Source organism: Sphaeramia orbicularis, chromosome 7 (genome assembly GCF_902148855.1).
Source record: "Sphaeramia orbicularis chromosome 7, fSphaOr1.1, whole genome shotgun sequence".
Taxonomy (NCBI): domain Eukaryota; kingdom Metazoa; phylum Chordata; class Actinopteri; order Kurtiformes; family Apogonidae; genus Sphaeramia; species Sphaeramia orbicularis.
In genome coordinates, this window is record NC_043963.1 from 7,265,459 (window position 1) to 7,282,996 (window position 17,538).

General features: G+C 37.7%; 1 protein-coding gene across 3 annotated transcripts in view; it reads right to left on the bottom strand.

Annotated features, from left to right (window-relative positions):
• The window catches only part of cacna1fb (calcium channel, voltage-dependent, L type, alpha 1F subunit), a 117,680-nt gene that overhangs the window by 33,433 nt on the left and 66,709 nt on the right, over window positions 1-17,538 (bottom strand). For all 3 annotated transcript variants that reach the window (XM_030138858.1, XM_030138857.1, XM_030138856.1), the window contains exons 12-22: window positions 14,244-14,325; window positions 12,060-12,086; window positions 10,668-10,828; window positions 9,545-9,770; window positions 5,706-5,913; window positions 5,031-5,151; window positions 3,382-3,457; window positions 3,233-3,299; window positions 3,096-3,156; window positions 2,913-3,015; window positions 1,896-2,025 (exon numbers count right to left, since the gene is read on the bottom strand). In XM_030138858.1, coding sequence (XP_029994718.1) covers window positions 1,896-2,025; window positions 2,913-3,015; window positions 3,096-3,156; window positions 3,233-3,299; window positions 3,382-3,457; window positions 5,031-5,151; window positions 5,706-5,913; window positions 9,545-9,770; window positions 10,668-10,828; window positions 12,060-12,086; window positions 14,244-14,325 — 1,262 coding nt within the window. The remainder of the gene's footprint in view (window positions 1-1,895; window positions 2,026-2,912; window positions 3,016-3,095; window positions 3,157-3,232; window positions 3,300-3,381; window positions 3,458-5,030; window positions 5,152-5,705; window positions 5,914-9,544; window positions 9,771-10,667; window positions 10,829-12,059; window positions 12,087-14,243; window positions 14,326-17,538) is intronic.

Below are 17,538 nucleotides of genomic sequence, written 5' to 3' on the forward strand. Positions count from 1 at the left end.
TTATCTCCATGAAGTGAGTAATAACTAGCATTAGAATATGTTAAAATGTGAGAAAACATCAGATTAGCTGCATTAAAAATGTTTTTATTTCTTTGTTTTCATCTCAGTTTCTGATATTGGGTTTTAAACACGTTTCTTTACTTCAAAAATTAAATGCATGGACATTATGTAATTCCATGAAAAGAAAAAAAAACTCAATCACATTGTTTTTTTCGTGCCTAAGGAGGAATAAAAACACTCAAGAAAAAAATCTTGATGAAGGTTGTCATAGTTCATGCATGAAAGGGTTAAGTACTTTACATAGAAAGAAAACTCTCATATAGTTGATAATGCCATGATGTTTAAAGTTTGAGCCGGTGGCCTAAATGAGAAAAAAAAAAAAAAAAAACGGCATAGGCGAGCTACGACATCAAGACATGGAGGTGTGAATGAAAACTTGATAAAACAGAGATTATGGCAATAATCAGAGGTTCTAATAAGCTCAATAAATTATTAGGCTTTTATCATTGAGCTAATTGGGCTATTAAATTAAAACACAAATTATTATTAAATATAATATAGAGTAATTACAGTATGATATATAATAAATAATGTTCTCAGTCTAATGTTTGAACTCTAATTTGTCCTACTGTTCAGTTCTCCTAGCCTATATCCTGTTCTCATGGTCTACACACAGTTTTTAATGCTGCAGGGTACCTTATAGTACACATTAGTACTTTACACAACTGTGGACCCTTTTTCATTGTCTAAAGGTGCAGTTCTGGCCTCCTAAAGACCAGTACTGTACTTCTGAGAGAACATTCTTAAAAAATGTACTTAAAGGTACCAAGGTTATAATAGTTTTGGATTTTTCATTATAGTTTAGTTTTATTTAGTTTTGACATTTTTTTCTCTAATTCTGTTAGTTTTAATTAGTTTTTAGAGCAGGTTTGCTAGTTTTTATTCGTTTTTGTTATTTTCTAAATGCTTAGTTTTAGTTTAGTTTTAATTTTTTTTTTTTAAATATATTTTATCTTCTTTGCCGTCGTATTCAAATAAATCCCAGACAGGACTCTGGTGCTTTCTCCTGACTTTAGTCTCCATGTTTCCGGGTAGAGTGGGGACCAGAAGACGACTGGAAACCACAAGTGATGAGAAGTGACGGACCGTTAAATATCATACGGTGCCTCCAGCTAAAATTGCTTGAGGGAAATAAATCGATTTCATATCACTCCGACATTGACAAAGACGAAAACTAAGGGAATTTTATCCATAGCTTTTATATGTTTTAGTTAGTTTTGTAAGCGCACAATACAGTTTTAGTTAGTTGTCGTTTTTATTCTTTTAATTATAATTTTTATTTATTTCAGTTAATGAAAATGTTTTTACCATTCTAGTTTTCGTCATTTCATTAGTTTTCATTAACGATAATAACCTTGATAGGTACATAAATGTTCTGATCTCGTACCTCTATCTTTTTTTTACGTTTGTAAGGATCATGTAAAAATGAGAAGCTGAGGCCAAATAATGGCATAAATTGTTGAAATTGCACATTTTTTCTTAATAAATTTAATTTTGGTCATGGTTTGTTCATGTTTTTCCACATTTTTTTAAAGGATAGTTTGTAGATGTAAAAATTTTGATCATATAATCTTACTTTTTTCATTCTAAAACATAGAAATTAGACATACACATTTTGGAATTGATATTATTTATGTATTATGTGATTATTTTCATGATCCAGCCCACTGCAGGTCATATTTGGCTGTATGTGGGCCCTGAACTAACATGAGTTTGACACCCCTGATTTACATCTATACATATGAACTACAGCTCACATTATTCTGGTGATGTTCATCTTTACGAACAGTTTAAGATAAAACAACACGTTAAAAAACCACATTATTTAGACTTACGTTATTTCTGAAAGAATGAGCTCTGATTGGATCCTCAGCAGCCAATGAGCAGCTGCTGAGGATGATGAAGACGAGGATGAGGTTGGTGAAGATGTGATGGTGGATCAGAGTGTGACAGGCCACTCGGATTCTGGAGATAAAAGGAAATACACACTATTATTAACAACAACAACTTATAAGGAAGTCAGTTTGACGATGAGAGATGCTGAGGTTTTTAATTTGTACTAGTTAACCTCTTATTATCTTTTTTCTTAGATAATATGAATGTACTATCTTTAGAATGACATAGCATAGAATAGAATAGCATAGCATAGACTAGAATAGCATAGTATAGAATAGCATCACATTGAATAGCGTAGCGTAGCATAGCATAGCGTAGAATAGCATAGTATAGAATAGCATAGCATAGCATAGTGTAAAATAGCATAGCATAGAATTGTGTAGTATAGCATAGAATAGCGTAGAGTAGAATATCATAGTGTAGAATAGAATAGCATTGTGTAGAACAGCATAACATAGAATAGCGTAGCACAGAATAGCATAGCATAGAATAGCATAGAGTAGAACAACATAGCATAGAATAGCATAGAATTGTGTAGCATAGTATAGAATAGCATACCATAAAATAGCATAGAGTAGAATATCATAACGTAGAATAGAATAGCCTAGAATAGAATAGCATTGCGTAGAATAGCATAGCACAGAATAGCATAGCATAGCATAGAATAGCATATCATAAAATAGCAAAGAGTAGAATATCATAGAGTAGAATAGAATAGCATAGAATAGAGTAGCATAGCATAGAATAGAACAGCATTGCATAGCATAGCATAGCATAGAATAGCATAACTCTATACAACAGACGAAAGAAATGTATACAACCTGTAAGTATATATACAGGTAATAAAGGATATATACAGATAATAGAGGATATATACAGGTGTTAGATGGTTATACACAGGTGTGAAAGTATATATACAAGGTCAAACTAAAAACAGACGTATGTGACAGACATACGGGTTTGTTTTGCTGAGGCAGAAGAAAGCGCTGCCTTCTGGGATCGGAAGAACCTTCTCTTTAGGAGGAGCCAGGTCGGCCATCTTTAACTGGACTCCTCCGTCTGGGAGTCAAACAGGAAACCAGGGTTAATTCATAAAAAAACAGATCAGATACGATACAGAGCGTCAGAGTGGGACAGACCGTCGTCTCCTTCAGGAAGCTCCTCCTCCTCCTCGTACTCCGTGTCCTCGTCGATGTCGACCTAAAGGACAGGAATAAAATCAGTCACATCCGTCCATTGAAAACACAAAGACGGAGGTCAGAGTCTTTAGGCTCACCTTCACCTCTCCTTCCTCGGCCTCCTCTTCCTCCTCCCCCTCTTCTGTGCCTCCTTCCTTCTTTTTGCTAAAAACCCCCCAAAAAATGGGATGTTAATGAAAAAATCTTCGTTTCAGTCACCACAATGCGGTGATTTTCCTTCACTCACTCTTTCTTCTTGTCTTCTCCGTCTCCTCCGGCCAAGTTGTCCACAGCGATGGCCAAGAAGACGTTCAGCAGGATGTCTGAGGCCCGATCAGGAAAACAGCCAACACCTTCCACTGACACATGAAGGACAGCTGATGCTTTCAGGCTGGTTGGTGAGTTTTCCTGCTGCTCAGACAACATCGATAAACCCCCGTGGACGTTCAACATTAACTATTCATCTGCCTTTTTTGACGATGAAAACAGGTTTAAGACTAATATTTATCACCTGCCACAGATCAGCACATCAATAAGGCAGGGGTACCAAACATATGGCTAAAGGGTCCAATCCAGAAAAAAAAAAAAAAAAATTATATATATATATATATATATATATATATATATACATACACATATATATATACACATATATATATATATAGGGTCTGATCTGGCCTGTAGGATGAATTTACAAAATACAAAAATTACACTGAAGATGTTAAGAATCAAGGATGTCGAAGTCGTTTCAGTTCAGGGGCCACATACAGACTGGTGTGATTGACAGGTGGTGAAAAGGAGGGAAAACCGGGACAAAATCACTTTAGAGCCTCACGTGCTTCTGCTTAAGAACAATACAATATGATACGACAGGATACAATACGATGCAATACAATATGATTTATGATACGATACTATAAAATATGTCAGGATAAAATGCGACACAATGTGATAAAATATAATATGATACAACCATGACATGATATGACACAATATGATGCAATATGAGATGATATGATACAATACGATATGATATATGATATATGATACACTGGGGCGCCGCTAGCAAACGATATGGGCCTTTAATAAAGTTCAGTATCGTATCGATTTGTCAGATGGGGGGGGGGTAATGTCAGGTAAGGGCAGCAGTTACATATGTGGGGGTGCGCTCCGTAACTAATATAACTAATGCTGGCATGAAGCAAAAGTGAAACTTAACATGCTTTTAATGTCCGACTCCCAGTTTCTATTCCTCTATTATACAACGGACCTTAAACGAAATTTTCACAACTTCTAACCTGTGTCCAGCCCCATGAATCTGTCATGTTTCCCCCTCCTTTACAGCGCTCCAGATGATACAGTAAGATACAATGATATGATACAAGACGATATGACAAGACACAATACAACACAATATGATATAATAAGATATGGTGAGATATAAAGCAAATGGGGGTAAAGTTACTTTCAACATTATTTATTTTATTATAAACTGGGTAATTGTTCAAATGAACAGGTTAAAAATGAAATCAAAGACAAAATAACACAACAACATAAACAAAACCCTGTTGATAAGACACGGACGACCTTTTTTCTGTTTGCGAACCCTGATTCTATCCATCGGCCATTTCTGTTCATGCCGATAGTTTGTAAAACATCCTTTTTATCAATCTTTTCTTTTGCGTATCCATCCACTATAGTCTGCAATAAATCCCAGATTTCCTGTACCTGCTTCCAACCAGTGTTAAAGAGGACGTTACACATTTATTTCGTTAAACATGAACCATACGCTCAGTCAGAGTCTTGCATCACAGTTGGTTCCTGCAGTTTCCTCAGGTTCCAGCTGTTATTGTGTTATGAGCAGATGATTCCTGTTAAACCTCAGATAAAGGATACAGTTACCGCAGATGAACAGGATGACGAAGTAAACGCAGACGATCATCCCAGGGAACACGGGGCCGCCGTACGCCATGATGCCGTCGTACATTACAACGTTCCAGTCCTCACCTGTTAAGATCTACACAGGAAGAGGTTTATGAAGTCAAGTCCACCCTATCATCCAGATTAGGAAATACACTCCTATTGTAGAACACATGAAGAGGACATGTAAACTCCATATTCACATTTTTTACAAACTCCAGTGTCCCAGTAGAAGTGGGTGGTGCTTCTGCTAAACAAGTTAAATTAAACCAATTAAATGGAAGTCCTTTCAAATGAGGTGTCAGTAATTCATTTTGGCCTCATGGTTCTTCAGTTATAAGTTCTGGTACCTGGTGAATAGGAGAAAATTAACACAAATTATGTGACTGAAGAGGAACCAGTCATGTGATCATTAATTTTACGCCAATCTGTGCAATATTTAATGTTGTGTATTATAATATTTATTTGTCATTCTGTTTTCTCATTGTACCATGGATTTTCACTGTGTTGTGAATGACCTGTTTTTCTGTAGTGTTTGATGCAGTGTTATTTACATTGATATGTTCATTAATATTCACTGTTCTTTTTTAAATACATGGAACTAAAATGGTCAGGTTAAAGGCATAACAGTGTTAGATCTGGTAGTTTTACCTGGAAGCAGGTGAGCAGCGCCTGCGGGAAGGCGTCGAAGGTGCTGCGTTTGGTTTGGGTCTCGTCGAAGTTGAACTTTCCTCCAAACAGCTGCATGCCCAGCAGAGCGAAGATGATGAGGAAGAGGAAGAGCAGCAGCAGAAGAGAGGCGATGGACTTCATGGAGTTGAGCAGAGACGCCACCAGGTTGGACAGAGCCGTCCAATGGCTGAGCAGAGACACAGCGACATCAGTGTCTTACACCAAACTAACAGTAAAAGCACTAACGCTGATGCAAACGTCAGGAAGTGGATTAACCCTCTGAAGACGGTTGTGTCTGCGGTGACACATTTGGTATTTTACATCATTCAGATTACTGTAACCCCTGAACTGTCCTCATGACATCATCTGAAAACTGAGATTAGCTCCTTTCTATTGGTCTAAAACACATTAGGGTAGAGGTCTGCATTGGCTGAGGGGGAGAGGTGGAAGTGGGCGGAGCAGAGAGCAGCAGAGTGCAGTCAGTGAGAGAGAGATGGAAAATTTGACTACGTTCAGCAGCATTTCAGTGATGTTTTTATGGTGAATTCATGCAAATAATTGTATATAATATTGCTAGTGCTGTTTTGGAGTGTTCTGCTAGTGTGTTTTGGTTGAGTTTCTTTTTTCACTGTTTTTATCTGTATTTTTCTGGTTTGTAAATGGACTGAACTTATATAGCACATTTTCTACACCTTAATGGTGCCCAAAGCGCTTTACAGTTCCTCACATTCATCCATTCACACACACATTCATACACACATTCATTCATGTGTAGTTCATTGATAGTTCTATTTTAACTGAAAAAAAAAAAAAAAAAATTAAATTATATGTATATATTAGGGCTGTCAAAGTTAACTCAAATAAATAAATAAATAAATATCAACATCTACATCAGTGGTGATTTCTCACAGACTGCAAGGGAAGTTCAGCTTCCCCTAAAATTACAAAAATTAAATGGTCAAATATGTTCGGTTGTGTTGACATTTCATTGACTACAAATGTGTTAGAACACGTTCATCTCACAGACAAGTTCGTTCAGAATCAGCTTTTTTTACAAATCATCAGACTCGATGTTGTTCACTTCTCCTCCATTCCCGTGTCTCTGTTTTCTCATACATCTCTGCTCAGTGCATTTGTCCGTAGACGCTCAGCGTCCATGCATTTCAATGGGACTGAGTGGAACAGTTTTTTTCATTGACTCAAAACTGGACGGTAATTGGATAAATGCCACGATGTTGTCCCGTCCCCGGACGCCCGGCGTCTCTGGGGGTGAATGGAGCTGTGGGCGGAGCTCGGCCAGGCTGGACGCCAGGCTTCCATGTGCTGATTGGAGGATCAGTTGAAAGGCTGAATCCCGTTTGATTGACAACTGTTTTCAGATCTACTCCTTCACTGACACAGTTCAGTTTAATACCGTTACACATTCATAATTAACATAATTTCAGTGTTTTCTTGTTTATTTGGTACGATAAGGTCATTGACCATTTTCTTAAAAAGGAACGGAGGGACGAATTTATGTTTAAATAACTTGACATTTTTTTTATGTAAGTCAACAATGAGCTTCCCCTGTCTGAAAGACGAGCAGCCACCACTGATCTACATATATATATATATATATATATATATATATATATATATATACACACATATATACACATATATACATATATATATTTGTATGTGTGTGTATATATATACATATATATATTTGTATGTGTGTGTGTATACATATATATATATATATATATATATATATATATATATATATATATATATATATATATATATATGTATGTATGTATGTATGTATGTATGTGTGTGTGTGTGTAAATATAAACGCAGAGAGCTAGCAACAGAAACACAGAGACGTAAAGAAATAACTTAAAATAAGAAGCTGAAACATACATGGACACAGAATGATCTAGGCCAGGGGTCGGCAACCCGCGGCTCTTTCATCCTTCTGTTCCGGCTCTGCGTGGCTTGGGAAAATAAATTATAAGTGTCCGATTGAAGTGTATGTTATTTGTCTCAAAAACGTGTATCATGTCTTCTTATTAAGTCAAAGTTTTTAACTTCTTTCTTCAGACCTTGTGCAATTTTGGTGATCAGCATTCGCCTTCTTCAGAGATGTTTGACAGCACTTGACGTGTCAGCCGGCATGCGCGGAATGCCCTACGACACCAAAACTGCACAATATCTGAACAAAGTATTTTATTTGTGTTTGTTCGTTTGTTTAATTGTAGTTGTAAATTGTAAGATTATTGTGCGCTGTTTCCTCATACGATCTATGGTCAGTGCATTTCCCCGTTGAAGCCTGGCTTCTATGGGAGTCTATGGGACCGAGTGGAACCTTTTTTTCATTGCGTCAAAACTGGACGGTAATTGGATAAAGGTTTTCTTTGAGTTCAAATGAAATTCTTCCCTGTATGTAAATGGGTCTGATATGTGTGAGCTTGCTGTCATATCTATAGGTTGATTCGTTGTTAATATGATGATTAAAAAACAAAAGACAAAAAATGAGGCAATAAAAGGATAGTAATAAAAGCACATTTTCTCTTTCTTTTTTTTTTGTCGGTGGACTTATCGGGGTTTCCTTTGGATTTGTGCTGATACGGGATTGACTTGCTTTTGCGCCGGCTGTGGATTCACGGACTTAAAATGACTTGAAAGACACTTGAAAGTGAACAAATGTTTGTTTTTCGTTAGAGTAGGACTTTTAATTTATTTTTAAAATATAAAGATTAAAACCAAGTAATTAAGTCTGTTGTAATATCATTTTCATTTAACATTACGCACGACATGCAGTAGGGACGAGATGCCACGGTACTTGGCACCGTGCTGTGGTACCTGGTACCGAGCCGTGGTACCGAGCTGAGCCGTGGTACCGAGCCATGGTCCCACGGCGCCATGGCACCTGGCACCGAGCTGTGGCACCGCAGTACCACGGCTCGGTGCCAGGTGCCATGGTACGACCAAGGTGCCGCGGCACCTCAGGGCCAACGCTAGGTGCCGTGGCACCGCGGTACCAGGGCTCGGTGCCGGGTGCCGTTGCACCGCAGTGCCACTGCTCGGTGTCAGGTGCCACAACTGGGTGCCACCAGTGCCACAGCACCACCGGCACTTTGAGCCGAGGCACCACTGCGGTGCCACGGCACCTGGCACCGAGCCATGGTACGGCGGTGCAACGGCACCTAGCATTGGCGCCAAGGTGCGCTGCGGCACCATGAGCCGAGGGGCACGGCACCAAGCCGTGGTACCGGTAAAATCGTTGTATAAGCCGCGTCGGAGTATAAGCCGCAGTGTTTAAAGTGTGGGAAAAAAGTAGCGGCTTATAGTCCGGAATTTACGGTATATGTAGGCTAACATCTTCATTTCAGATGTCAAAAAGTGTTTGCGGCTCCCAGTGTTGTCTTTTCCGTGGAAACCGTGGTCGAAATGGCTCTTTGAGTGTTAAAGGTTGCCGACCCCTGATCTAGGCAAACAAAAATGTTTGAGCACATGTACAATAGTTGAAAGTTTATTTCTACAATCTCATAAAATTGTACTATGCAAATTCACAGTTGTTTTTACTAATAAGAATGATAAAAAAATTCAAGTCTGTTTTTATTTTTTTTACTATAACACACTGCTTTAAGTATTTATTAAAAATAATAATGATAATTAATGGTCAGATATTGGAAGTTAATTTCTTCCTGAAAAAAGGTGCAAAAGACTTGACATTTTCTGACACTTTTATTGCAGAAACCTACAGTAATCCTGTGGCCTGTTCTAATGGGAGTGCTTAAAGGGTTAACTGTGGTTCAGGTGGGTTTTCTCACCGTGTGACCTTGAAGATTCGCAGCAGGCGGACGCATCGCAGCACGGAGATCCCCAGAGGAGGCATGATGTCCAGCTCCACCAGGATGGTCTCCATGATGCCACCGCACACCACGAAGCAGTCGAAACGGTTGAAGAACGCCACGAAGTAATGAGCCAAACCCAGACTGTACATCTTCAACAGCATCTCCACCGTGAACAGAGACAGAAGCACCTTGTTGGCGATGTCTGCGAAGAAAGACGTTCATGGATTTACTCTGGATTTAAGACATGATGATGATTATAATATGTATGATTATAACCATGAGTCAAACAACAAAAAGAGAAATGAGGGGAATTATACTCTCACCGCTGGATTATTATGGAGGAGAATACGCTGGATTTCACAACATTAAATAAAAATGAACAAAACTATCAAAATAATGAACAAACTTAACAAAATAATGAACAGAAATGAATGAAATAATGAACAAAATAAACAAAAAAGAAGTAATTATTAACAATTAAGAAAAATGAACAAAATTAACACAAATTAACAATAAAAAAATCTGTACAAAAATGGATAAAACAATGAACAAAATAAAAAAAAATACTAAAATAATATAAAAAAGGCAAAAAATTTAGAAAAATTAAAAGAAAATTTAACCACATAATGAAGAAAATTAACAAAAACTGACAAAATCTGAAGAAAATGAAAAAAACAAACAAAATAAATGAATCAACAAAATGAACAAAAGTGACAAAATAATTAACATAATGGAAAATATAAACAAAAATGAACAAAATAGTATGTAAAAATGAGCAAAAATGAATAAAATTAACAAAATTAAGGCAACTGACAAAAGGAAAAATCTGAACACAAATGGACACAAAATGAAAAAATAATCAAATCAAAAGAAAAGTATAAAACAATGAACAAAATAAACCATATTAACAATAAAATGCTTTTGTAGACTAGGGAGTAGCACAGGTTTTTATAATATTAAATCAGATCAAACAAAATAAACATTTAATTTAAACAAATGAATAAAATCTGAACAAACACAATGAAATGATGGTGATTCTTGTACGAGTTGTGTTGGAGTTGTGTACATGTGTGCGGTGGTCGGTGTGTGTGGTTCGTACCCTGGACTTGCGTCAGCCAAACAGGTTGGTCATAGTGTTCGGACGCGCTCAGAGACGTGTTGAGGAAGACGAGCAGCAGAACCAGCCAATAGAACGTCACCGATTTAACAGCGGTGCGACAGTTCCTCCGACAAACACGGTTCCACCGACGCAGGACTCGACTGCAGACACACGACAATTAGATAGACAAACAATAACAACAACAACAAGTCAGATGCACAATCCCTTCAATTTTTGAGACATAGGGCAACATTTTTCATAAAGTTGTCAAAGAGGTGGGGTGTGTCCCACAGAGTCAATTTCAAGGTCAAATTATAAATCAAAAGGTTATCCAACTCAATAGTATCCAGATGAATAAAAGAATGCTAGCTGTAGATTCCTTATAGTCTCACCTTTACAGAAATACCTTGTTTTTTTAAATCGGACCAGTGGTTGCTGAGTTACAGCAATTTTGATTAGGTTGCCACACCCTTTTTCGCAAAAAAGTGACAAAATGAAATTGCAATATCTCAAAAACTGTTGGTCTGATAAAGTTAAAATTTGAAATTTTGCTTTTCTGGCTATGAATTACCTGTATACCAAATTTCATCAAAATTGGAGGAGGTGAAGTTTAAAAAGGCCATTTTATCGAGTGATCTGAGATGGACTGACCCACAACAACGAGTTACACAAACACGAGTCCGACACACAACAATGAGTTACACACACGAGTCAGACACACGAGTTACACACATGAGTCAGACACACAACGAGTTACACACACAAGTCAGACACACAATGAGTGACACAAACACGAGTCAGACACACAACAAAGAGTTACACACACAAGTCAGACACACAACAAGTTACACACATGAGTCAGACACACAACAAGTTACACACATGAGTCAGACACACAACAAGTTACACACATGAGTCAGACACACAACAAAGAGTTACACAAACACGAGTCAGACACAACAAGTTACACACACACACACGAGTCAGACACACAACAAAGAGTTACACAAACACAAGTCAGACACACAATAACAAGTTATACGCGAGTCAGACACACAACAAAGAGTTACACACGAGTCAGACACACAACAACGAGTTACACATGAGTCAGACACACAACAAAGAGTTACACAAACACAAGTCAGACACACAATAACAAGTTATACACGAGTCAGACACACAACAAAGAGTTACACACGAGTCAGACACACAACAACGAGTTACACATGAGTCAGACGCACAACAAAGAGTTACACGACAAAGAGTTACACACACAAGTCAGACACACGAGTTACACTAAAACGAATGAGACACATAACGAGTTACACAAGCACAAGTCAGACCCACAGTGATGTCAGTGTGTTTGTGTTTTCCAGTTGTCAGTGAACTCACCAGCAGCTGATCTTCATCATTCGAGCACTGAAACAACACAAAGACAATGAGTGAAACACAAAGTAAACAAACAAACAAACCAACCAACCAACAAACAAACAAACAAGCAAACAAAGAAACAGCCTGATGAGGAGGAGTCATGGGTGAAGTCTGCCCTGGAGGCGGAGCTACAGGAGAGGTCAGAGGTCAACGCTAACTATCCCATATATCTTTATTGTCACGTACATTTATTTAAAGTATATTTTTCATCTAAAACACATTCAAACTGTTAAAGGTTTGTTGTTTTATTTAATTTTACTGGTGCATAATCCTGAAATAGATGATGTTAAATTCAGTATCTTTGGACAGAAACAGACAGTGGATTGCACTGGTATTTATTGATGATTATTTAAATGCATTTATTGCTTCCAATGATCTTGTATTTGTACACTGATTTATTTCTGTTTGTCACATTGCACTTTGGATGTGGGCTGATGTCTGTCATATACTGCAAATGAATTGCCCGTTTGGGATAAATAAAGTTTTCTGAATCTGACACTAGAAACACAGACATACTTTTACTTTGGCTTTACAGCTGCCTCTGTCTGCCCCACTTTAGTGAGTTTCCCATTGACGTCCTGTCAGTGAAGTTTCACATTATCATTAGTTTAGTGTAAAAGTGAACAGCTGAAGCAGTCGCATTATTTTAATAAACTCAGACTGGAAAACTGTCTGGGACAGATTTAGTCTAGACGTTGAAACAACAGTAAAAGGGGTCAAATATTATGTCAAATATAATGTTTAAATATGGGGATGTTTTTATTCAATTCAACTTTATTTATAGAGCACACTTCATGCACAAGGCAGACCCAATGTGTTTCACAACAGGTAAAAAAAAAAAAATCACCCCTCTGCCCCATCCATCCCTTCATCCATCATCCATTCCTCCCTCCCTCCCTCATCCATCCATCATCCATCCATCCATCCATCCACCCATCCATCCGTCCGTCCGTCCGTCCGTCCTTCCATCCATCCGTCCGTCCATCCATCCATCCATCCATCCATCTGTCCGTCCTTCCACCCATCCATCCATCCGTCTGTCCATCCATCCGTCCGTCCATCCATTCATCCATCCATCCATCCGTCCGTCCTTCCATCCATCCATCCATCCATCCACCCATTCGTCCGTCCATCCATCCATCCATCCATCCATCTGTCCGTCCTTCCACCCATCCATCCATCCGTCTGTCCATCCATCCGTCCGTCCATCCATTCATCCATCCATCCATCTGTCCGTCCTTCCACCCATCCATCCATCCGTCTGTCCATCCATTCATCCATCCATCCATCCGTCCGTCCTTCCACCCATCCATCCATCTGTCCGTCCCTCCATCCATCCATCCATCTGTCCGTCCTTCCACCCATCCATCCATCCATCCGTCCGTCCATCCGTCCATCTGTCCTTCCACCCATCCATCCATCCGTCCATCCATCCGTCCATCCATCCATCCATCCATCCATCTGTCCGTCCTTCCACCCATCCATCCATCCGTCTGTCCATCCATCTGTCCGTCCATCCATTCATCCATCCATCCATCCGTCCGTCCTTCCACCCATCCATCCATGTGTCCGTCCCTCCATCCATCCATCCATCCGTCCGTCCTTCCACCCATCCATCCATCCGTCCGTCCATCCGTCCATCTGTCCTTCCACCCATCCATCCATCCGTCCATCCATCCGTCCATCCATCCATCCATCCACCCATCCGTCCATCCATCCATCTGTCCGTCCTTCCTTCCATCCATCCATCCGTCCGTCCGTCCGTCCTTCCACCCATCCATCCATCCATCCGTCCGTCCATCCATCCGTCCGTCCTTCCACCCATCCATCCACCCATCCGTCCGTCCTTCCACCCATCCATCCATCCATCCGTCCGTCCATCCATCCATCCATCCATCCATCCATCCATCATCCATCCATCCGTCCTTCCACCCATCCATCCACCCATCCATCCGTCCGTCCTTCCGTCTGTCCATCCATCCATCCATCCATCTATCCATCCATCCGTCCTTCCACCCATCCATCCATCATCCATCCATCCATCCATCCATCCATCCATCCTTCCACCCATCGATCCATCCATCCGTCTGTCCATCCATCCATCTGTCCATCCATCCGTCTGTCCGTCCATCCATCCATCCATACCAGCAGGCCTGGCAGCAGTTGGTGTGTTCTTCATCGATGTTCTCCGTGTTCTCAGATGCTGTTTCACTTGCAGGAAGACTCGCTGAAAAACAAACCAACACAGACGGTTTTAACAGACTGAACTGGATTCATTTATCTGGAGATACAGTCTTTTACTGATTTATCCAGATTTATCCTCATGATGAAAACGACCATAGGTGTCTGCAGCAGTTACAAGAACTCTGAATGATTAAAGATCACAATTGAACCCTTAAAGTTCTAAAACTACTTTCACTAAATCAATCTACTGAAAAACCTTCGATAAATGACTTGTCACTGTTCATTATGTTATCCTCTTCATTATATTTTTAAAAATGTGAAAATCAGGTATTTTCCTGTATTTAATTTGCAGACCGTTATGTGCATGTGTATAGGAAGCTACAAGTGTTGCATAGTGTTACCATGGCAACACAGATAGAACAGCAGCTTTAGAGGCTACATTTTCCCACAAAATTACTTTTTTTTTCCTCACCAAACACTTGTTTTTCTACCTCCATGTTCATGTCCCTCCTAGAAATTCATCATTTAATGTTACATCCAGGTCGGATAAACATGAGCAGAAATAATTGAGTCACCAATCCGGACAATTAACCCCACTGGAAAAAAATTATACCCATGTGACCTTTGCTTTACAAACATTTCTGTGCAAAAGGACTCAAAAACACTCAGATAACTCCAAATTTTTCTCTGTTTTAGTGCAAAAAAACCCATTAAATCATGAAAATATTTACATTTACAAACTATATCATATTATCATTTATACATACTATACATTTCTACATTCTATTCTATTTTATTCTGTTCTATTCTATTTTACTCTATTCTATTTTATTCTAGTATATTTCATTCTAGTCTATTCTATTTGGTTGTACTCTATTCTATTTTATTGTATTGTATTCTATTTACTCTTCTATTCTATTTTACTCTATTCTATTCTTTTTACTCTATTGTATTCTATTCTATTTTATTCTATTCTATTCCATCTATTCTATTTTACTCTATTCTATTCTATTTTACCTATTCTATTCTATTTTAGTCTATTCTATTCTATTCTATTCTATGTTACTGTATTCTATTCTATTTTACCCATTCTATTCTATTCTATTCTATTCTATTCTATTCTATTCTATTCTATTCTATTCTATTTTACTGTATTCTATTCTATTCTATTTTATTCTATTCTATTATGTTTTATTCTATCTGATTCTATTCTATTCTGTTCTATTCTATTCTATTTTACTCTATTCTATTCTATTCTATTTGATTCTATTCTATTCTATTTTACTCTATTCTATTCTATTCTATTTTACTCTATTCTATTCTATTCTATTTGATTCTATTCTATTCTATTTTACTCTATTCTATTTTACTCTATTCTATTCTATTCTATTCTACTTCATTAACCACTAAAGTTTCACCCCCCTCCTCTGATCAGACCTGTATCTGCTGTTTGTGATTCTCTTTCTAACTGTGGACGTAAACACAGGTACCGTGTCTTTGACGTCTCTTTGTTTCTGCTTGAGTCTAAATGTAGAAAGAGTCCGTCCTGTTAAATATCTGGGTCTGTCTGTTCTCCAATCAGCTGACCCTGTTTCTGATCGGCAGATTCACGTCGGCTGAATCCAGGTCAGTCCACAGACGCTAATATCAGTCATTATGATCCGACGCAGACGAGGTGATGAATGTTCGCATTTACAGAACAGAAAAACGGACCGCAGACAATAGACCCCATCCAGTACACTGAACCTCAGAAGTAATCATTGTAATTACACACAACAGTGGTTCTGAACACTTATTTATGTGTATTTCTTTTACTTATCATATTCTCCTGAGACCCAGTAAGTAAACAGTTTCACCATTTTACATTAAATAATTGCCTTAATTGGAAACAGCATGATGCAACAGTTTTTTCAGATACATTTTTAAAAATATATATATAATGTCCTTTTCAGTGTTTTTTCTTTTTTTAACCCTTTCATGCATACTAGTCACTACAGTGGACAGCTATTCTACAGCTGTTCTATAATGTATTCATGGGTTTTGTTGTTTTAGTTCCATATCAGGACTCTTATCCAAAACACTGCAATACATACAATTATTCTAACTTTGCTGTTCTTCATAAACCTGATCTGCACTAACATGTTTTAGTGTAAATCAACTGCTAATTCTTATTAGACTATAATTAACAAACAAATTTATTTTTTTTGCATATCCTCCTGAGACCCAGCAATGCATTTTGTCCTCTGTAGGGAACTAAAGTTTGACAGTTTTACTTTAAAAGTGCTGTGCATTGCGAAGGATATTCCATTAAAAAAAATCAATCAATCAATAAAAATAAGTTTTAAAAATGTATCTGAAAAAACTGTTGCATTATGCAGTTCCCAATCAAGACAATTTTTTAATGTAAAAAAGCTAAAACTGTCCATTTCCTGGGTCTCAGGAGGATTTTATCTCTATGAAATGAGTAATAACTAGTATTTGAGTATGATAAAATGTGAGAAAACAGTAGCAATTTAGCAATAAGCGGCATTAAAAATATTTTTATTTCATAGTTTTCACACAGTATATCATTTTCTGATGATGATTTTTAAATAAATGTTTATTTGCTTCAAAACTTAAACACATGGTGTCCAGCTGAGTGGACATTTTTTTAACTCCATGAAAAATAGGTTCATAAAAAAAGAAAAAAATCAATTGCATTGTTTTTTTCATGCCTAAAGCGGAACAAAAACACTCAAGAAAAAAATATTGACTAAGGTTCTCATAATTTGTGCATGAAAGGGTTAAGTAAAGCTGTGAAACTCTTGTCCACTACACAGAACGTAAATGCATAACTGGGTCTCAGGAGGATATTTACAATATTTCTATTGTACAAATTGTTCAAATTTCAATCAATCAATCAATCAAATGGTGTTCTTCTGTCTAAGATTGTTATGATTGTTGATATTTGTATGATTATGCATGTTTTGCTTGTTTGTATATATGTTAAATTTCATTGCATGTTCAGAATAAGTCACTAAATCAAATCAATCAAAAATCAATCAAATTTTTTTGAAATAGAGCCAAATTATAACAAAAGTTATCTCATGACACTTTACATCAGGGCTGTCAAACTCATTTTGGTTCAGGTTCCATATTTAGCCCAATTTGATCTCAAGCAGGTCAGACCAGTAAAATAATGACTTAATAACCTATAAATAATGACAAATCCAAGTTTTCATTTTGTTTTAGTGTAAAAAAAAAGCCCAGTTAAATT